Source organism: Aspergillus melleus (assembly GCF_016097325.1).
Source record: "Aspergillus melleus strain CBS 546.65 chromosome Unknown contig1, whole genome shotgun sequence".
NCBI lineage: Eukaryota > Fungi > Ascomycota > Eurotiomycetes > Eurotiales > Aspergillaceae > Aspergillus > Aspergillus melleus.
Genome location: NW_025763370.1, coordinates 2,808,369 through 2,829,473, shown reverse-complemented (window position 1 = coordinate 2,829,473; position 21,105 = coordinate 2,808,369). Strand labels below are relative to the sequence as shown.

The following is a 21,105-nucleotide window of genomic DNA, read 5'->3' as shown; positions in this document are numbered from 1 at the left end:
ACAGACGATCGTTCTCCTACCGCGCTCGAATCTCATTACAGTCATTCCCCCATGTCCTCCAAAGCTATTCACAACATCGTCATCCTTGTTCCTCAAGATGGTAAGATTGGTGATGTATGTATCTAGAAAGAAGCCGCTCGTCGAGGGCAAAGCAAAGATATTGACTGGTCCTTAACCCTCATAGAGTTCGCTAACAAAATAATAGTTAATTGAAGCGTTTCGCAAACTGTCAGATTATGTTCAAGCCCATGAGCCAGAAACTCTCCTCTATTATGCCGTTCAGCCTGAGGGCAAAAACCAACTGGTGATTGTAGAAAAGTGAGTCGAGTGTTTGTGCTTTTTACTTCTTCGAATAATGGCTCTATCTGACATCATTATCAAAGATATGCAAGCGAGTCCGCATTTAAGGGCCACGCGCATTCAGAAGCATTTGGGGAGTTTAGAAAGGCCATATCAGGGATTCTGCAGGCACCTCCAGATATCAAAACTTCTACCTTTTCGGGCGGGTTTGAGGCTAGGCCTTGATGTGATCCGACAACCGAGCTTATCTTAATGACGGGATCCGGTCTATTCATAACTTAGAGAGGGGGCTCACCAATTGAATCAGATATAGGAAAAGGGTCTGGTGTTGAAGGTTTTCATCCTGTAAGAGCACTGCTCTAGTATATCTCTGACAGTGGCATATCAAATTTCTAACAACGCCCTACTCGCAATCATAGCTTTTATGATGAAATCAAAAGGCTAGATAAAAACTTTTGAGTTCACATGCGATAAGTGTATACAAACCATGAGATGGACTGGCTTCGGATGGTCTCATTCCTTGATCTAGTATTCTAGCTCCTTGTTAATGTCTTAACATGAAATAATCAGAGTTGGCAAAGGACCCAGCTCAGTTATAGGAAATTATCTAGAATCACTTCGGAACCCTTTCTCTCAAAGCATCTGCTTTCTCGCGTTGGGATATAAACACCAAGTAAACAGCCTCACCTGAAGCCACCCGACTTTGCCTGAGAGAATGGACAAGTGGCCACGCCTCTCGCCTTGATCACCTCTATATCGAGACCCATCTCTTCCAACCCTTTTCCATTCTGTGGCTCCGGCCCGATTGTCATCAAGTTGTATCCTTGTGGCAGATACCGGTCTCCGCGCGACCCGGGCAACTTGCCTCCGAATAGTCTCACGAACATCGCCCCGGGTCCCCATTTTGACCAGAATGTAGGTCGCATGTACCATGGTTGGAGGCTCTTTCTTTCGAAGTTGTACAGGTTTGTTTCTGGGTTTGGGGTTTCGTACACGAGTCGGACGGCGAGGAAGGAGGGCCGTGGAAGTGCAAGGTGTTGAAGGATGAACTTTCGTGCATTTTGGACGAGGTCTAGGACGAGAGAGAGGAGGAAGCCGGTACGTTCGAGACTGGGGCTGTGAGCAATTTACCGGGGAATTGTGGTGAGATAGGTAAGAGCTTACCCAAGGCTCGTCCTCATGAGATCATCCAAGTCAGCACCCAGCATCTGTCGCACCACTGTTTTCAAGAAGCCAGGAAGTGCGGAATCAACATAGACTCGGACGTATTGATCATTAGTTGCGGTCGGTCTCGCAACTTCTTCTTCATAGTGGACTGTCCACTTGCTCAGTTCTAACGCGAAGTGCAAGCCATCCTCCCACCCTTGTGCGCTTGAGGGAAGCCGATCAAATGGAATTCCCATATCTTCGCCCAGATTTCTGTGAAAGATACCAAGCGCACATTTCTCAACATCGGTAAGCTGTCGCCACTCTTCTCTCCCAACCACATTCAGGATCTCGGCAAGACCGTCACCCAATGTATGGAGAAGATCATCGTCGGTGATTTTGTTGGCGCGGCGGTAACGGGCATGGCTGAACGAGGACGGGGTCAGTTAGTCCGCTAGGGAAAAGTGAAGCTCAAGGTATATCCCACAGATAATTCATCCTCGCCACAGCTGATGCATAACGATCCGAATCTCGAGGCTGGGACTGCGACTCCCGTAAGAGAATTTCCGTGTCGACAGCACGCTTACCCGCATTGCGCCTGTTGTTCTGGCCCGTCACGGCGAAAAGCTTCGACATCGTCGGAATTCCTCCGGCCTGTTTTTTGGTGTAATTAGACATAGACTTCGTTATACTGGTTTGTAATGGATTGGGCATACCTTCAGTAAGGCCGTTCGACGAGCCTTAGCAAACGCATATGGAAATTCCAATTCTTGCAACTGGGCCATGATCGCATGGGCTTCGTTGACTGTCATGCTTGATAAAGGCCTCCTGCCATTTGCGAACGGCGCCTCGATCTTTGCCATACGGCGATATCGAAGTACCTTAACCAGTGCCATATAGCTGGTGAAGGCTATAAGAATCGTCAAGGAACAATTGTTCCATAGTGCACGGAAAGGGTCAGTGATTCCAGACATCCTGTTGACAGTCAGTGGAGGGACAGGCCTAGCGAATGGTCGTTTCGCCGCTGGGCGCAAAATACCTGGCTGCTAGCTAAAGCGTATCTCACTCTGGGGTTGCTTTCCAAATTATTGAACGGAGAAGCATGCGATGGGGAGCGAGGCTATTTTAAAATGATTATGGATTGGAAAAAGAGGACTGTGAATCACCACCCCAACAAGATGTGAGATATGCAGGAACAAATGTGTTTAGGAATTGTTGGGCTCAGAGTTCTCTAGCGACGGTCCCAATGTTGATGATGAACGAGATATTGTAATCGAATCCGTGCACCGAGGTTGCTGACCGAAATCCCGGCTCACCGAAGACAAGATAATCCCAGAGCAGAGTATCGTCTGGATTTTATTATAACACAGTGTTGGGGACTACTTGTTGAATCTAGTTCTATGGATATAATACTGTTAGCTAATGAAGATTGTGGAGAGATCGTTGGATGTTAGATTGGCGCGTTAAAGATTATAATATCAGATCACGATTTGCACTTGACACAACATTCTGAAACAATCTTTCAACACAGTCAATACAGTTCGCCCGGCACAGTAGATATAGCAATAGCGAAGCAATCCAAGGAACTCGCAAAGGGCTCTATCCCAAAAATCCGAGCCACGCTCAGAGATTGAACTCCGCCGATCAAAGCAAACAGGGCGACCCCGTTTGAACGCCAGCAGCGATGCCATCCCCTCCGACGATCGTCGCGCCCAGGTCCGTCGCGCCCAACGCACATACAGACTTAACAAGGAGGCCGTTTTCCGAAATGCGACCACTAAAGCTGAACAGCTCGAAGAAAGATCGCGCACCGCCGTGGAAGAGGTAGCTGGGTTGTCCGAGGTTGCCGCAGAGGCGCAGCTGCATCTCTCTCATTCTGATACCTATGCGCGTCTGAAGCAGCTTCATCGGATTTTGACAAATGGTCAAAATCCAATTGAAACCCTTTCCCCTGTCGAGCTCTCTCCGGATTCATCCGGACATCGAGTACCAGTGCTCGACGTGCAAGTCCAATACTCTCCGGAATACCAATACCAGCTGTCCTCTGCCCTACCAACCAGGCCGTACACATACGCATTCCAAGAAGTGGGCTTCGCTCGTAGATTACAGAGATACTGCCTCGAGCACGCATATCGCCTCTTCACGGAGTCCCGGTCGAATTCGCGAAAATTCTACCGCATGTTTCGGCTCTTCCCCTGCGTGAAGGAGCCAGGCAAAACCCAACCGCGTTCTCTTGATGGGTGGACGTACAGATCCTCTAGAGGTACCGGATTTACCTTTTTACAATATTGGTGGCGCAGATACCCATTTCCCGGATGTCGACGAGGAGGGAAATGCGATATACCCGGTGAATAGACAGATGCCAAGACGGGTTTTGGGGATATTGCCGTGGAAGGAGATAGAAACTAAGAAATGTGAAGGAGCGAATCATATGGGCTTGGAGGGGAATGGTTTGATAGTCGTGATGTGGAAGGGTATCTCAGGCTGCATGACCGAGGGTTTGTTTCCTACGTTGCACGTACCTAGAGCAGCAGGTATGGATGGTACTCGGTCCTATGACTTGGACGTCGAGGGTTTCTTTTCACGTGAGTTCTCCATACTTTGCGATTTTTCTTATGCTCATTGCTCCAGGGCTCTCTCTGGGCTCGTCATCCTCGGCCGCGCACCCGGATTTAGGAATTCAGACGCCAGGCGTGCCTTGCAAGCTTCCATACGGCGGGTTTACCCTGTGTAAACAATCTATAACCCTTCAGGTCATGTTCGAACAGGTACCTCGGAGCCTCCGGCTGATTACAATATACCCTGTACCCACCCGACTAGGTATAAAGTCCTAAGCCAGTCTCTTTACCTCCGGATTGTGATACCGAAAGCATAGCCAGCATGACCTCACTCAAAGAGCAAATTGCCGCTGAGCCCATCGACGATGACTGCTACCGCTCCGTCGTCACTCCCATTCGCATGGGCGATCTGGCCGACTGGGCCTACGGCGGCAACACCTTGGCCATCGCTGTTAAGGCCGCCTATGCGACCGTCACAGCGGACCAGCACCTGTACTCCATCAGTGGCCATTTCCTGCGACCCGCCAGCACATCACAGAAGCTCATCTGCCGCGTCGAGCGCATCCGAGACACCCCGGTCTTCCAAACAAGGCACCTTCGCGTGATCCAGCACACAGGGGAATCCGAACATCTATGTCTGATTGCAACGGCAGATTTCCACATCGATGAACCGGTTGACATGGTGAATTATTCCGCTCAACCACAGCTCCCCGTCCCGTCATCGCCGGCGACAGAAACAGCGACAGAGAAAACGCAAGAACCAGGACTCTACAGGGTTCTGGATACAATGATGGAGCTCCACCCGCACTCTGCCAAACATCACGGGATAAGAAAAGTCTCGGACATGGTCTCGGCTGAGCGGTTCCGAATCCACGAGGCACTTCACGCCGAGGCGGACCGAATCGCTGCTCTGGCGTTCTGTATGGATCGCGGACTTGCGTATATCCCGGCTAACCATTCCGGTTACAGCTTGCTTCAGGCCAGTGCCTGTGCGACTCTCGACTTTGCGCTGCGGGTGTTAACGCATGATGTGGATTTGCAGAATTGGCATGTTAGCGAGAGGCAGACCTGTGGCGCGGGGAATGCGAGAGCGCTCTGCGAAGGGAGGGTCTTCAATGGAGACGGCCGGTTGCTGGCGAGTATGACGCAGAAGACGATTCTGAGGCCGAAGACGGGGGCCTCGAGGATTTGATTGTTTTGCTTTTCCCCTATATTTGCGTTTCTAGTGTAATGCCATATAGACCGTCCATGTCAATAGAGTTTGTAGAGGCCTGTCATCTTACATCGCAATTCGTTCCTCTACTGTGCAGAGTTATTCCCTCGAAGACTGTAGAATTTCCTGTAGACAGTAAGAAACCCTATTTGCAAAGAAAGATCCCTCAATCATGAACCAGAACTCCACCGAGTGACGCGTAAAATAGTTGACAAGGATTTCATGATCAAGACTACATTTGTTATTGAGAAGATGTAGGATGGGCAATCAGCTATAAATTCGGCGACTTACCTATTTATCCTCTTCCGAGCGGTCACGTCGAGCTGATAGGTTTGCTATCATATTCCTCGTCATTAGAGCTGTTCGCTAGGCTTTTACGTGTACGAGCAGGAATCTCTCTAAGGTTTTCAATACATGGCGTCTTCACTGCGACTGGGTCAAGTTCTTGGAGGGCACAGCGGGATGTACACAATTGGCAAACAACTCCAGGGAACAGTTTGGCTCGCGAAGATTCACAATGTTTCCTTGAACAGAAATGAAAGCGATCAGTCAGTGATTGTGAAGAGCATACACCATTTTCGCCTCCAGAATGAACGTGACGTGTTAAAGCGTTTCCAGTCGCGTACCCCCTTCATTCGATCCTTGGTTGATGAAGTTGTTGAGCCATCCGATCCACCAGCGATAGTGCTGAGACACTTGGATACTACATCTTGTAAATAAATGCAATGCTTTGACTTTTTTTCCTTTCTTCCTTTCCTTTTTTTTTGGCACAAGTAGTTAACACCTTGAGGGCAGAACCAATGAAGGGTACTTTATCATCTCTGTGTTCCCAACCAGGATATCCTATTAGATATAGAATGTCAACTACATTGAACAACTGTTACCCAAGTACTCGGGTTCACACTGGAATACACTGGCTGCTGAACCTCCGCGTCAGAAATGGCATGATGTAGCACAAGATAAGCTCACAACATAGGTGGAATATCTGAACACCCTGGAAGACATACCCTTGTCGGTGCGAAAAGACCCTCCTTCCTCTGGATATAAGCCATTATCCTGGAAAGCCAGTTCGGCGCTCGCTCTACAACACTCATTCTTAAACTCGCTGTCAGCCTGATCGGACAACACCAGAGGAGAGCTCAGGAGAAAGCAGCGGCGGTGATGGCGACTTGCCCTCACCGTCACCCGGAATGGAAACGCGCAGTCAAATCGGTCAGGGTGGTCGAGTTAAACAAAGACGGGGGCGGCCTAATCGTGAACAAACGCACTCCGCTAGCTCCAGGGAGTCCTTCACGATCCTGCTATCTCAGCTGGGATTTTGGACGATATTCTAAGAAGACGGAAATGGACGGATACACACTTGATTGATATCCGAACTAATTATCCGTGGACCCGTTCCGAACCGCTTTCCCTGGCCCTGAACGTTTGGTTTGATAATAACTGTCTCTCCCTGAGCACTGTTGTATTCTTCTGCAAACCCACAATACTCTCTCTAACCCCTTCCCTTACTTACTCCCGACAACCACCAAGCCAACTCCATCGTACCACGTCGTAAGCGAGCATCATGGGCAAAATCGCATCAGCGGAGTACTTTCGGGTTCCGCCGCGGTGGCTCTTTATTAAGATCACAGATGACACGGGCGCTGTTGGATGGGGAGAAGCGTCTCTTGAGGGCCACACCAGTGCGGTGGAGGGTTGCCTGGATGCATGGTTTGAGAGATATAAAGGGTTAGAGGCAGAGTATGTTGAAGTCCTCACCCCCCCCCCCCCCTCCAGCTTCTGTTTACTACACTATCCCGTTCTGTGCAATCTAATCGTGGCAAAAGAGACATTGAGAACATCTGGCAGCTGTCTTGGCGAGGCAGCTTCTACCGTGGAGGACCGGTTTTCATGAGCGCCTTGTCTGGCATTGACATTGCGCTTTGGGATCTAAAAGGTTCGTTTGCTTGTAACCCTCCGTCCGAGTCTATCTGGGGGTTACCTCTTTGTCGATAGCTGGCCGGATAAATAAGCACACTGACGCAGCAGTAGCCAGGAAACTCGGGGTGCCTATATACCACCTCCTGGGCGGCAAAATGCGAGACAGAATTCGTGTCTACGCGTGGATTGGCGGCGACAGGCCCCGCGAAGTTGAGGCTCAGGCGTATGTCATGTTACTAATTTTGGCCATTGTCAACAAAGACCGTACTAAAATCACATCGCATCAGCCAGGCTCGCAAAGAACAGGGATTCCACGCCGTGAAGATGAACGGCACGGGAGACACGGCGTGGCTAGATTCTCCCTCCATGCTGACAGAGGTTGTCAGCAGGGTCAAAGCCGTGAAGGAATTGGGGATCGACGTTGCCGTGGACTTCCACGGACGGGTCCATAGACCCATGGCCAAACGCCTTGCGAGGGCGCTTGAACCGCACGAACCGCTGTTCATCGAAGAGCCTCTCCTGGTGGAACATATCGGGGCTATCAAGCAGGTGTCGGAATTGACCGCCATCCCGATCGCTCTCGGGGAGCGGCTTCACAGCCGCTGGGATGTGAGGCCGTTCCTGGAAAGCGGTTGCGTGGACATCTTGCAACCGGATATCTGCCACATCGGAGGGATCTCGGAGATGAAGCGCGTCGCGGCAATGTGCGAGGCCTACGACGTTGGTGTCGCTCCTCATTGTCCGCTCGGTCCTATCGCGCTGGCGGCCAACATGCAGGTGAACGCGACGATGGCGAATTTTGCTATCCAGGAGATGGGCATCGGCATGCATTATAATCACACCGGGCAAGATGTCACCAGCTATATCACCAATCCGGAAGTTTGGAATGTGGAGGATGGGCATCTGAATGTCTTGTCTGGACCGGGGTTGGGGATTGAAATCAAAGAGGCAGAAGTGAAGGAGCTGTCTACGAATTCGAAGACGTGGAAGATTCCTGAGTTCCGAGGTCCTTGTGGGGAACTTCGCGAGTGGTACGATGACAGCATTATGATAAGATCATCGAGACAGATATAGAAGAATATCAGGACTGTGACAGACCTGAGGGGAGCACACACAACGATTATTCAGGGCCTCGCTTCTACGTAGTGGCACCTCTCCGTGGTAGGGCTTGCGCCCTGGGCGATGGCAGCTTACTTCAGACCTAACCACTCTCTTGTTCACATAGTCGACTGAAACGTTGTGGGTTGAATCACTGATGATGAAGCAAGCTATAGCCGAATTAACCTAGTAAGTGCCTCCCACGAAGCCCAAAGCATATTGGTACTCCATCCAACGGTGGAGGACATTATATCCAAGCGCCATCAACCGGGTAACAACTTCCACTCACGAACGAGCTTTCCGATCCAAGTAAGAAACCAATCACATTCGCCACCTCCTCAGCAGACCCTTGACGCCGAAATGCAATAGGATCGTCAAAAGGCGCATCGGAAGGTCGTCCAACCCGGGCCCAAAACCCCTGCATCATGGGAGTGTGGATTGGACCCGGTGCAACGGCATTAACTCGCACCTCTCGGTGGCCATTCTCCTTCGCAGCAACCCGAGTGAGACCTAAAACACCATGTTTACTCGCCGCATACGCACCATGATTGGCCACGCCTAGATGATGGTCAGAAAGAAAAGACTACAAAATGTCATAGAGAATATCATCTCACCGGTTGTGGCATGGATAGAAGCCATGTTGACAATCGAGCCACCATCACTGATATGGTTGAGCTCCGCCCGGAGACAATACATAATTCCTGTCAGGTTCACACCAATGATTTTGTCCCATTCATCATCAGCCAACTCTGCCACCGACTTGATCCCGTGGTCTTTTCCAATGACGCCTGCAATGTTGGCGGCTCCATCGAGCCTGTGGTACTTGGTTTTGATATCGACGATCCAGCTTTCTACTTGTTGTTTGTCCGTGACATCGACTTGGGTGACCATGAACGGAACAGGGGGTGTCATGGAGGTGAAGTATGATTCAGCTTCACTGAGGAGATCTGGGTTCGCATCGGCGATGCAGACCGTGCCCCCACGTTGTGAGATGAGTTTGGCTGTTGCAAGGCCGATGCCACTTGCGCCGCCTGTCACGGCGTACACCTTGCCTTGAAGTGACATTGTCTAGACAGTTGCGGGGAAACGACTCGTGGGCAAACCTTCAAATCTCATACTGAAGGTTTGCATGGTAACTAAATGGCCACCTTTTCCATGTTCCCCCGCACTGCGAGTGCTCGGAAAAGGATCGGAGTTGGAGACGGATAAATTTCCGACGGAAGAAAATACTGTGTTTGATAGGTCATTAGATTCCGACGGATGTGGACCTCAGTATATCCACAATTGCCTGCGGTGCACCCATTTACGGACACCCCGTGCCTTCAAGTCTTGTCTGCCAAGTCCACAGCGGGCGAGGGTGTTGCAAATTTTTTTATTGTCGGTTGATTTTGTTTGGCGTTGGCCCGAATCGTCAACAGGTATCCACGCGGTGACGGCTGTAATTTCCAAGGATGTCAGTGGACCCAATAATGCACTACCATCAACAGCAGCAGCAAGCCCTCACGCGGAGGAACGGTGTAACAAGCGTGATATTATTGATCAAACCGGTACAAACTATTAAATCCGGATACAACCTGTCAATCCTGATCAGTAGCTAACTCATACTACGAATATATGATCTATTCAACGAGGGCTTACCATCGAATCGAACTGACCCCAGCCTGTCAGGTCTTCTAGAGAGTTCACAGGACTGACTTGTAAATTATCGACCTGGCCTATTGCAACCAGGTCCGGGGAAGTGAATTCGAACTCTGCTGTCACATTGTCGACATTCGATGTGAAAGCGTCGACATCTCTACTCCTTGTGTCAATTGTAGAGTAAGGCTGTGTTGATTGATTCTCAGCACTTTCGGCTAGAGCTATTTGCCGCACAGCCTCGGCACGTAGCTCCTCTAGAACGACACAGTATCGAGAGGTCAGAGATCCTTCTTCGGCTACAGCCATGATCTGCCGCTGACAGCGTTCTGCGGCAGCATAGTATGGCCGATAGACATCATCTGGCTCCTTGCTGTGTTGTATTGTGTACACATACAAGATGACGGAAGCAGAGAAGGCGAAGTATGGGGTGAACTATAAGTTAACATATCAGCAAAATTTCTAAAAGACACGTAGAAACCAGCTTGCATACCCAAAAGGCACGCAGGAGTTGCTTTGCTTGGGTCATCATGTCCACGATGCCCGCAATTTCCATTGCAGCATGTAGACAGTCCGAGATACTCTCATCAATATGGGCTCTCCGCTCGCTTTCTCCCAGCTGCCGTGAACGTGTGCTGTTTGTTAACCGTGCAAAATTGGTGAGCAGGAGAGGACGGTTCGTTAGGATTACCGTGTGCCAGTATGCTAGATTAAGTACATTTTTCTGTCGCTGATAGATCAAGATCAGTGGCGCGGCTTTTAAACTGTTGTGGTCTAGAAAGCTAGACATTTCCATGCGCCATGCTTTGAGCTCTTTCATGTATCTCGTGGTGTGGGCTAAGCGTTCGGTCATGGACATGGATTGAATAGAGTAGATGTCGCTCAGAACGCCACTCAATATCCGACATAGCCTATGGAAAACTGGTGTCAGCTTTTGAAGGAGCAGAGGGTTGGTAAGTTCTTACCTCGCGTAGCTAATTGGGGCAAACATGGCGGAGAGCCCCCCGCCACAAGGCGAACAGGGTCTGTCCGTGCTGTCATAGATATCACGGTCGTCCACACCAGAAGGGAGCTCCTGGTCGATGTCCTTGTCGTTAAAGGTGCGTGGCCTGCCAAGGGCCATACTGAGGTAATTATCGAGACTATAGGCGCTCCAAAAGGTTCTGCGACGGCATTCAATCTCTATCTGACTCATGGAGTTGGAGAAGGCGTGCAGATTTCGATGCAGACCGAGGGCAAAAATAAGACGAGCGATAGTTCCGAAAAGGCTCCAACAGTGGTTAATGCGCGACTGTGATAGAAACCAAAGGCATTGGCAGAGACGAACTTGAATGCTCGCAAGTCGAACCGTGCCTTGTTCTTTAGACATCTGGTGGTTGGCTGCGCGAAAGTATCGAGTACTGGAGCGTTCTCTTAGCAGTATTCAAGAGGGTGGGAAAGCCGATGCCGTGTATTAACATGCCTCATCTCCGCCCCGGTTGGGGACGAGCTAGGAATCGAATGTTCCTGTGCGATAGCAAAAACCATGAAGAGCACAGCCGTCTGGGTTGGCGCAGCGTTTCTATCGTGCATTACGCCCTTGGTCTCGTAGAACTCGTCGAACCATTGCTCGATGGTTGGTCGATGCAAAAATCGATCCACAGGCACAGCAAAATCAAAGTATCTCCTAACAAGACGGGCGGTGTCATCTCGGTTTAGCAGTAGAGAGAACGTCGGGTCCGGAGGGTCCCCGGCATTCAGGTGAGCCTCGGGGTAAAGTAACGGGGCGTCACCGAAGTTGAAGACGGATAAGCCGCGAGGAAACGATACCGACTGCCCGAACCGGGCCTGAACTCGGGAGAGAAATGATATGCCAGATGAGGGACCTACATAGTGGCCTTCAAGATCCATCTGTGTCGGCTGAGGCGAAGCGCGAGAGGTGGACTCGGCAAGCGGCATTGATCTATCCTGCTGAGCAGCAACGCTCGGTGGCTGTTCAACAGGCCCTGGATTGCTGGCGGTCGGGTAATTCATGCGATGATGTTGGCTTTTATTATCATTCAAGTGGCTCTCCGGTGGGCTTCCATCTTGGGAAGATGGCAGGTTTACAGCCAGTTTAGGCGGGGGCCCAACGCGTGTGCCTCGAATGGTTGGCCGTCTCCCTCTGGTGTACGAGGCGTTGTAGGAGCAGGTCACGGATGCCAAAAGGCAGACCTCGCATGGCTGATGGCCGTTACACCGAATCTTCCTTCTGCAATCGACTCCAGTCAATACAACAGAGCAGTGGATCGAGGTTCGATATTGACTGTAGTTCCTACTTCTTGCAACGGTCGCAGGCACGGGTGACACGCATGCGACTAGATCTTCGAGGCCATCGTTCCGACGAATTGGGGGTGGTAGACAAGGCGACACTGTCTTGGATTGAAGGAGACTCCATGTCGCAAGCGATCGTCTGTCACTGGAGGGGGAGATTGGAGTAGTTGAAAACTTGACAGGCGTTCGCTCAGGGACCAGGGACGCTACTAGTCCACTAGTCTCCTTTCGGACTGCGGGGATTTTCCTGGGGAAATCAAAACCACATACATAGTTGTAGACCCGGGTTATAGACCAGTATTTATTTATACATATGCACACTCTTGGCTCTAGGTTGAGAAGAATTCATTCGGTATTACTGCATCCTCGCCAATTTCCTGACAGTTCGAACCATTTTCCCTTCGCAAAAACCGCAAGCTACGCACCACCCCCTTTCGGCCATTCTTGATACCATTGACGCAGGCTCCATAGAGCAGTCTTGGAGAGAAGTCTAGAGCTCTCGATCCTTGTTATCCTCCACACGGACGACTTCCGACTTGCCCACGAGACCACTTTTCTGGGTGAATGTCGTCGTAGGTGCCCACTGGGCACTGTTTCTAGGGTTGGTCTCTTCCAGCATGCGATCGATTTGCTCGAGAGACAGGCCTTTCATTTCCGGAACAAGGAAATAAGAAAACACTGCCCCCAGGAAGCAGAGCGCACCCCAGAAGAAGAACACCTTGGGTCCAAGGTTGACCGCGCCCTTCTCGTCACCAGTCATATACGGTGCAATGACAGCAAGCACACAGTTCCAGAACCAACACGAGGCCGTAGAGATAGCCACCCCACGGGAGCGGATCGGAAGCGAGAAGGTCTCTCCCACAACCACCCACGCTGCCGGACCCCAGGTTGTGGCATAAAAGAAGATCTGGAAACAGATGACGGCAATCATACCCCTGACTGCTGTTCCATTCTCCGGCTGGGCCGTCCCAACGGCGCCGATAATATACTGCATGAGGAACATGCTGAAGCCGCCGTACACCAGCAATGGTCGGCGTCCGAAGCGCTCGATCGTCCAGAAAGCGAGGGGAGTGCACACAACGTTGACCAGAGTGGTAACCAGCGAGATGAGGAACGGGTCGGAAATCGTTCCAAGCTGCTGGAAGAATGTGGTTCCGTAGTAGAAGATGAAGTTCATCCCGGACAGTTGCTGCATCCCCTGAATTCCCGCTCCAACAATAGTTCTTCTGATGTTGGAGCTGGGCTTGGTGATTGGACCCTTGAAGCAGACCAACCAGGAGTTGATATACCCTTTCTCAGGACTGACAAGAGACTCGTACTCATGATTGGCCACGATCTCTGCAAGCTCATTACGAATGTATTCGGAGGTGACAGGCTGCTCTCGAATGAAAGAGAGAGACTTGGCTGCGTCGTCCAGCTTGCCTTTCTTAACAAAGTATCGGGCGGATTCAGCTACAAGTTACAGTCAGCATTATTGGGTAGACCGAAAAGGGGGTGAGGGGAGGACGGTACGCAGGAGGGACAAAGCGGTGGCAAGTATAGCGGCCCAGGCAAATTGAATTCCGACTGGGATACGGTAAGAGCCAGTATCGTTTCTGTCCTGGCTCCCGTAAACCACGCAGTTTGCTATTAGCATCCCAATCGTGCTGTAAATCATGCATCAGTATGGGCTAGAGAAGGGCACTGCTTTGTATGAAGGCCTACATGGAGAATTGATAGGCAGAAACAACAGCGCCACGGATCTTCTTGGGCGAAACCTCAGATATGTAGAGGATGATGACCGCAGATTCGAAACCAACACCCAAACCAGCTCCCAGGCGCCCGACAGTCATGACTGCCAGCTGGCCACTGCTAGCGATTTGAATAATGACGCCACAGCTGAAGATGGCGCAGCCGATGAGGATGGTGATGCGTCGGCCCCATAGGTCAGCCAGGTCACCGGCAATAATAGCACCAATAAAAGTCCCAAGAGACAGTATTGAGGTCATGAGTGACTTGTCAGAAGATGGGATGGCGAATGGACGAGAGGAGTCCACTGGGGCTCCGGCGGCAAAGTCGTACTCCTTGCCGGTATATTGCTGGATAACAAACGGCATGCCGAGCACTCCAGACATCCATCCGATGTCGTAGCCAAAGAAAACACCACCAAAAGCAGCTGAAGCGCAAACAACATACGCCTTCCAGGTAATGGGGGCCTCGATCTTGCTTATGTCCACTGTCTCACGGATACTTGCCATTTTGGTGGTCGTGTTCAGTGTCAGTCTGTTGGATGGAAGCAATAAACAAGTTGTCCAAGGCAAACCGTTAGATCCATTGGAAATAATCTCACTGAGGACAGGGCTGAGGTTTTCAAAGGCTTTTAAAGCATGCCATTGGGAAAAGCATATATGGTTGGGCAACCTGATCCGATGGAGATACTCTCCGGGGAATAGGGCGAATCCAGGGTTAAACGCGGAGCCTGCTAAATCAGTAAACTAACCTGATGCCCATCAAGAAAGGGTGTATGGAAGAAGGGGCGCTCAAGACCTTCCAAGACAGACCAACGTTTTCCGTCTTTTGAGCGTGCTCCTTCGTCTACCGGATCCCATGCGGAACCTATGTGCAAATGACAAGCCAGTCCTTGCATCCGTCGGAAACCATTATCCGATGGCAGCCTCGTGGGGCAAAATCCTTCAATACTATTGAGGATTGTATAGTGGCCGTGAAGAGGATACATTCACGAAGAGATGCCCTTCCAATAAAAATCGAATAGATGCAAATTTTTTCAAAATAGGGGCTTATACGGAGAGTACTCTACCAATGACAGTGCTGTGACGAACTGACTATGATCACTTATATAGAGCGATGCGCAGCCAAGTCTGGGGACTTGGTATTTTAGTCTTCTAGTAGTCCAGTGGGAAAATCGTCCATTTAGACAAATACTGAAGCGGCATCAGGTAGTAGAAGCGCACCTACTACTGACCCCGGGACAAGTGCCATGAATGCCATGTTACACTTGTAGAAGTGTCGAGATAGTGCAGACTTATCTTTATTATTATCATCTTTTTGAACGGCCGCCGTAAATTTAGGTGATGGAGGTTCCGTGAACATATTGAACAGCCTAAGAGTTTAAGTGGAAAAAGAATCCCAGCAAGAATAAATAAGGTGATAATCACTACTTCCGTAAATCAAAAAAAGCCAAATACTCAGGACGCAGTGAGATGCCATCCCATGAAATAAGATATCCAGACAATCACATCCACCTATAAACAGATAGCAATATCCACCATACTAGAGAGATCCAAAAACAGACAAGCTGTCATACGCCTGACCACTGGGGTCAAACATGATGTTTTTCTCGCAGGAAGACCCCAAACCAGCATTATTGATCCACGCCGGCTCCCAGTAGTTAAGACCAGTTGCACCCGGTATCGCCTTGAGTGTAGAAGACAGACGCTGGAGATACTCAATCTGACCTGCCGGGTTTAATGGGATATCGAGCTGGTCTTCAGGGAACTGATACTCCGGGTTGGTGCACTGTGTCGGCCAGTTTGTCTCCACCACCTGGACTTCTTTGTTATACTTCGTTGACAAGCTCGTGAGACTCGTAGTCAATGCGTCCATCGTGGCACCTTCTCCCCAGAATGGATAGAACGAGACGGCGATAACATCCCAGTCACTGACAGACAGGAAACCAGTGTCCAATACCAGGTCGTAGAACCAATGTTGTAGTTCAACATTGTATCCATGCGCAAGGTGGGTCATGACCTTTGTCTGGCCTCCCAGCGATGAATCTCGAACCGCCTTGGCAGCGCTGTGTAGGAGTCGGGCAAGGTTCTCTGGGTTTTCAATGTATCCGGTTGGCCAGAGAAAGCCCGATGGGATCTCGTTGCCGATGGTAATCGTCTCGGGATAAAGACCCTCTGCGGCAAACGTCTCACATACATCGGCTGTATAGTTGTACAGTTGCTTCTCGAGAGAGTCAATGTCATGCGGCCAGCCCGACGGAATGGCTTGGAGGGTTGGGTTGGTCCATGTATCGCTGTAGTGAAGGTTGAGGCCAAACATCAAGCCTGCTTTGTTCGCCCGTCGTGCCAGCTCAAGATTGTATTGCACTCCGTAGTCGCCGTCCACCGTCCAAACACGCTGGCGAACCATGTTGACGCCGGCTTCTACGAGAATGTTCTCCAGGGGCATCTCGACCGATTGTGCATTCTTGTAGACGACGCCATGGTCACGTTCCTCGACGAGAACAGAAGACCAGTCAACTCCGACATATTGAAGACCATCTGCTCGGGGTTGGGTATCGCCTGCAGACGAGGCAGAAGCAGTCGGCAGCAACATGGACATGATAACCGAAGCTAAGGCCGTTGGCATTGTTTGCATTGTGGGTTTGAGGAGAGAATGAATCTGTGAGATAAAGAGTCGGGTTATAGAATGCTAGGGCATTCGATTTGGTGGAAATCTCGTCTCTGATATATACTCCGTACGGAAAACGGGTCCTACGGGTGGAGCAGGACCCAGACGGGTAGGGCTCACTGGAATCTCAGGGGCCATAGACGGAACTCGAACCCATTTCAGTTCATTTCGGAGACTTGGCAAATTCGGGGGAATCGATCTATTGAAATGAAGGGTTACGTGGATCTTCAGCCTTCTCCACCACCCTCAATATCTTGGTATTCTATCCCATACCCCTGAAGAATATTTTCGAGAACTCATAAAATCCCAGGGTAAAGAAATTGAAAGGTAACAAGATATCGGCTAACGCAGCAGATTCGCGGATCCTGTAGATTGCTATCAAGACCTAAGAAACCATTCGCGTGCCTGCTACGGCGGCGATGCAATCACCATGGGTGCCATACCGAGGAGCTGTCCGGATGTCATGATACAAACTAATTGATAGCGACTTAGATGTATAACTTTTAGATCACGCCCTAAATTTTGAGGGAATTCGGCGACCCCAACAACCATAACGCCTTCCAGCTTGACTGAGAGCCATCGGATATGCAGGTTGATGTTATTCTTTGTTATCTTGTAGAGAATGATGGACGACGGAAAACGGAGCAAACAAAGGCCAAGACGGATAAGTTACGGAGTGGATCTATGACTGGAATTTCCCCTGTCTGTACTCCGTGCGGAGTACAATGCGAACGGACATCCAAGTCATGCACGAGAATGCCAGGTGATGAAAGAGGAGGTGTTTAAGGCGATCGTATCTGATCAGACAGACTATAAAAGAACCGCAAAGAAGCCACGCAGATCTGACATCCAACAATTCGCAGATATCATCGCTTCAGTGGTCCCAGCAGTTCCCAACCAATCAAGCACTTTTTACTGCAAATCCGCATGAACCTCTGCCGGAATGAAGCTGTGGCACGCTTTCTGTACTGCCATAGCCGTTGCAGGCGTGGCGGCTCACTCCACAGCTCGAGACTGGCCTTTACACGACAACGGCCTCAACGAGGTCGTCCAATGGTATGATTCAGAGAGCCCTGAGTTGTGGTGAGCTATTTCTGAGCTTGCATTACACAGGGATCACTATAGTATCAAGGTAAACGGGGAAAGATTGTTTCTTTGGTCAGGGGAAGTGAGTAGAGTTCCCAGCTGGAATCTAGCCACCACAGCCTAACGTTCTGGCTAGCTGCATCTGTGGCGTATCCCTGTGCCCGATTTATGGCGTGATATCTTCGAGAAGATCAAGGCAGCTGGGTATGAAGGATCCCAGATAGCGCTTCTTCTGACTGGGCTTGCGCTTACTGAATCAGTTTTAACGGAATCGGTCTGTATGAGCACTGGGGATGGCATGCGCCGAACAATGAGACCTTGGATTTTGAGACAGGCGCCCATGACTTTGCCAAAGCATTTGAGATCGCAAAGGAGATTGGCCTTTATGTCATCTATCGACCTGGCCCCTACAGCAACGCTGAGGCCAACGGCGGAGGCTTCCCCGGCTGGCTGACTACCGGAGAATATGGCCCGCTCCGCGATGACAGCGAAGAATACACCAAGGTCTGGACCCGGTACTCCGAAGCTGTTGCAGAATATGTCCGGCCATATCTCATCACCAATGGAGGGCCTATCATCTTGTGGCAGGTCGAAAATGAGTATGGCGCTCAGTGGCTTGACCCTGAGTTGAACACACCCAATCAAACTGCCATAAATTACATGCAGCTCCTTCAGGATAGCCACAGAGAGTGGGGAATTGATGTTCCTCTGACTCACAACAACCCTAATATGTGGACGCGATCCTGGTCCAAGGACTACAGCAACGTAGGTGGTGAGGTCGACATGTACGGTCTCGACCACTACCCAGCATGCTGGACTTGCGATCTGGACCAGTGTCTACCTGTCAACGGTTACGTGGAGCCCTACACCGTGTTTGATTACTACGATCACTTCCAACAGGTCTCATCCACCCAGCCCTCATTCCTTATGGAGTTTCAAGGAGGCTCATTCAACCCTTGGGACGGACCTGAGGGTGGCTGTAAGGAAAATATGGGGCCTCGTTGGGTCAACCTATTCTTCCGCCACAATCTGGCACAGAAGGTATCTGCAGTCAATATTTACATGCTGTACGGAGGGACCAACTGGGGCAACATTGGCTTCCCAGAGGTCGGCACAAGCTATGACTACTCGGCACCAATCCACGAAAACCGTCTGATCGGCGACAAGTACAACGAAGGCAAACTCTTCGGTCTCTTCATGCGCTCTGCACGCGACTTCTCCAAAGTCGAGCGAGTGGCAAACGGCACGAAGCACGCTACAGACAAGGATATCTTCACAACTGAGCTCCGGAACCCGGACACCGGCGCTGCTTTTTATGTCATCCGCCATGAATACTCCCCTTCCACGGAGCTGACCAAGTTTCGTCTCGATGTTACCACCGAGGTTGGCAAATTGACCGTCCCGAGCAAAGGATACATTACCATCAATGGAACGGAGTCAAAAGTTCTGGTAACTGATTTCAGTATTGGTTCCTCTGGCAAGAAGGTTACATACGCCACCTTGGAAATCCTCGCAGTAAGCGACCTAGGGGATCGTCAGGTCGTTGTGTTCTGGGCCCCGGCAGGCGAGCAGGGCGAGTTCCTACTGAAAGGCACAAAGTCGGGCCAGGTTGCGGGCAGAAACGCCGGCAACGAGACGCTAACGAAGACTCGGAATGGGGTAGTGGCGAACGTGGTCACAGGCAGAGAGAAGACCGTCATTGATTACAACAATGATGTCCAAGCCGTAGTAGTTGACCGCCAGTCGGCGTACAAGTTCTGGGCTCCCACATTGGATAATAACCCTCTGGCTTGGGAGAACTCTACCGGTAACTGACCTCGTTCACCAAAAGAGATAGTCTAATACACTTGTACTAAAGATGTGCTCCAGTTCTCGTCCACGGGCCCTACCTTGTTCGCAAGGCCGAAATTCGAGGCAACACAATCCACGTTACGGGCGACTGGAGCGAGGAGACCGACCTCGAGATCTGGGCCCCGAAGAAAGTCAAACATGTCACATTCAATGGCTCGAAGCTCAAAGTCACCGATTCCAAGTACGGCAGCTTGATCAGCACTCTTCCTGCCGCCGATTTTACCATCGAGAGCCTTACTGTCGAGCTGCCACCCCTTACTGACTGGAAGGTTGCTGAGAATCTCCCAGAGAGACTTGCAGATTATGATGACTCCAACTGGACCAGTAAGTAATCCACCGTCTACAGCCATTCAAATCCTTTTCAGATGATTGACTACCCCCCCATAGACGCTGATCATATGCAAACTCTCCACTTCATTCCTCCTGATACATACCCCGTTCTGTTTGCCGACGAATATGGCTACCAAGCTGGTAACATCCTCTGGCGAGGCCGGTTCAACGCTTCAGACGAAGACACGCCCACGGGTGCTTACCTCCGGATTATTGGGGGCCTTGCCAGCGGGTTTTCAGTTTACGTTAATGGCGTATTCCTCGGGTCCTGGCATGGGTCAATGGCCAATAAGACGGGGGAGCTAGAGGTGTCCTTCCAGGAGGTCCAGCTCAAGACAAAGGAGGAGAATGTCCTGTTTGTCATTCAGGATACCATGGGCAAGGAGCAGCGTGAGGCGGCACCAGATCCACGAGGCATTCTCAACGCTACATTGTATGCCGCGGATGGCTCTGCCGCAAACTTTTCCTCGTGGAAGGTGGCCGGCAACGCTGGTGGAAACCATCTCCTGGAACCGGTCCGTGGCACGTACAACGAAGGCGGCCTTCATGCGGAGCGCCTTGGCTGGCATCTTCCCGGCTTTGATGACAGCGAGTGGAAGTCCGGGATACCCGGTGAGGGATTTACCGGGGCTGGGGCACGCTTCTACCGAACAGTTGTGCCGTTGAAGATTCCGAAGGGGTATGATGCCAGCCTGGCTTTTCAACTGCATACCGAACATAAAGCGAAGCTTCGGGCTCAGCTCTATGTCAATGGGTATCAATTTGCAAAGACCTTGCCCTATATCTCGAACGAAACAACCTTCCCTGGTAAGTTCAGTGCCTGTTATAGACGTGCTAACAAGTTGGAAGCTAATTAGCGTCACAGTGTTTCCCGGTATCCTCAACTATAACGGTGACAACACTATCGGCCTTAGTATTTGGACGATGGACGAAGCTGGGGGGTCAGTTGAGGTCGAATGGAAGGTATTGGGTGTGCATCGATCGGGCTTTAATCCCCTCTTCGATGGCGAGTACCTTAGACCTGGGTGGAAGGATCGCTCCGAATACGCCTGAAGGGCGTTTGGCGTGAATTATCCAAGAATTTCATCCATTTTAACCAGCAAGAACCTCCTAGATGAATAACAAAGCACTAACAAGATGAACTTGGCCAAACAGTCAACGTCTAAAACGGAAAAAGTTTTTATGACTTGGTCATAAAAAAGTAGGTCAACAGCAAAAACATACCTACTATCTGTTTTAGTCATGCGATCCAGCATATCGGAAGGGTTTTTGAAACCA

At 50.5% G+C, this 21,105-nt stretch overlaps 10 protein-coding genes across 10 annotated transcripts; 3 read left to right on the top strand and 7 right to left on the bottom strand.

The window, feature by feature from the left end:
- Positions 1-983: 983 nt before the first annotated feature.
- Positions 984-2,342, bottom strand: LDX57_000998 (uncharacterized protein; the record flags this gene model as incomplete). The annotated part of the gene is made up of 4 exons (XM_046082642.1): positions 984-1,410; positions 1,465-1,872; positions 1,934-2,100; positions 2,163-2,342. 4 exons carry the CDS (start codon positions 2,340-2,342, stop codon positions 984-986), a joined length of 1,182 nt encoding a protein of 393 aa, XP_045938599.1.
- Positions 2,343-3,090: 748 nt separating this feature from the next.
- Positions 3,091-3,321, bottom strand: LDX57_000997 (uncharacterized protein; the record flags this gene model as incomplete). Its single annotated transcript, XM_046082641.1, has 1 exon — positions 3,091-3,321. The coding sequence occupies one exon, from the start codon at positions 3,319-3,321 to the stop codon at positions 3,091-3,093; it is 231 nt and encodes a 76-aa protein (XP_045938598.1).
- A 630-nt stretch (positions 3,322-3,951) lies between these two features.
- LDX57_000996 (thioesterase family protein) lies at positions 3,952-5,196 on the top strand (the record flags this gene model as incomplete). Its single annotated transcript, XM_046082640.1, has 2 exons — positions 3,952-4,031; positions 4,078-5,196. Exon 2 carries the CDS (start codon positions 4,327-4,329, stop codon positions 5,194-5,196), a length of 870 nt encoding a protein of 289 aa, XP_045938597.1. The 5' UTR covers positions 3,952-4,031; positions 4,078-4,326.
- Positions 5,197-6,781: 1,585 nt separating this feature from the next.
- On the top strand, positions 6,782-8,211 carry LDX57_000995 (uncharacterized protein; the record flags this gene model as incomplete). Its single annotated transcript, XM_046082639.1, has 4 exons — positions 6,782-6,957; positions 7,044-7,153; positions 7,246-7,360; positions 7,425-8,211. 4 exons carry the CDS (start codon positions 6,782-6,784, stop codon positions 8,209-8,211), a joined length of 1,188 nt encoding a protein of 395 aa, XP_045938596.1.
- Positions 8,212-8,389: 178 nt separating this feature from the next.
- On the bottom strand, positions 8,390-9,676 carry ABA4 (SDR family NAD(P)-dependent oxidoreductase). Its single transcript, XM_046082638.1, has 2 exons — positions 8,850-9,676; positions 8,390-8,793 (listed from the first exon to the last, which is right to left on the bottom strand). The coding sequence occupies exons 1-2, from the start codon at positions 9,298-9,300 to the stop codon at positions 8,483-8,485; spliced, it is 762 nt and encodes a 253-aa protein (XP_045938595.1). The 5' UTR covers positions 9,301-9,676; the 3' UTR covers positions 8,390-8,482.
- A 182-nt stretch (positions 9,677-9,858) lies between these two features.
- LDX57_000993 (fungal specific transcription factor domain-containing protein) lies at positions 9,859-10,993 on the bottom strand (the record flags this gene model as incomplete). The annotated part of the gene is made up of 3 exons (XM_046082637.1): positions 9,859-10,305; positions 10,364-10,781; positions 10,836-10,993. The coding sequence occupies 3 exons, from the start codon at positions 10,991-10,993 to the stop codon at positions 9,859-9,861; spliced, it is 1,023 nt and encodes a 340-aa protein (XP_045938594.1).
- Positions 10,994-11,283: 290 nt separating this feature from the next.
- Positions 11,284-11,808, bottom strand: LDX57_000992 (fungal specific transcription factor domain-containing protein; the record flags this gene model as incomplete). The annotated part of the gene is made up of 1 exon (XM_046082636.1): positions 11,284-11,808. One exon carries the CDS (start codon positions 11,806-11,808, stop codon positions 11,284-11,286), a length of 525 nt encoding a protein of 174 aa, XP_045938593.1.
- Positions 11,809-12,652: 844 nt separating this feature from the next.
- Positions 12,653-14,399, bottom strand: LDX57_000991 (sugar porter family MFS transporter; the record flags this gene model as incomplete). Its single annotated transcript, XM_046082635.1, has 3 exons — positions 12,653-13,614; positions 13,675-13,808; positions 13,867-14,399. 3 exons carry the CDS (start codon positions 14,397-14,399, stop codon positions 12,653-12,655), a joined length of 1,629 nt encoding a protein of 542 aa, XP_045938592.1.
- A 1,033-nt stretch (positions 14,400-15,432) lies between these two features.
- On the bottom strand, positions 15,433-16,491 carry LDX57_000990 (uncharacterized protein; the record flags this gene model as incomplete). Its single annotated transcript, XM_046082634.1, has 1 exon — positions 15,433-16,491. One exon carries the CDS (start codon positions 16,489-16,491, stop codon positions 15,433-15,435), a length of 1,059 nt encoding a protein of 352 aa, XP_045938591.1.
- A 1,012-nt stretch (positions 16,492-17,503) lies between these two features.
- On the top strand, positions 17,504-20,880 carry LDX57_000989 (glycoside hydrolase family 35 protein; the record flags this gene model as incomplete). The annotated part of the gene is made up of 7 exons (XM_046082633.1): positions 17,504-17,616; positions 17,674-17,728; positions 17,783-17,850; positions 17,907-19,453; positions 19,516-19,821; positions 19,885-20,634; positions 20,693-20,880. 7 exons carry the CDS (start codon positions 17,504-17,506, stop codon positions 20,878-20,880), a joined length of 3,027 nt encoding a protein of 1,008 aa, XP_045938590.1.
- Positions 20,881-21,105: the final 225 nt, after the last annotated feature.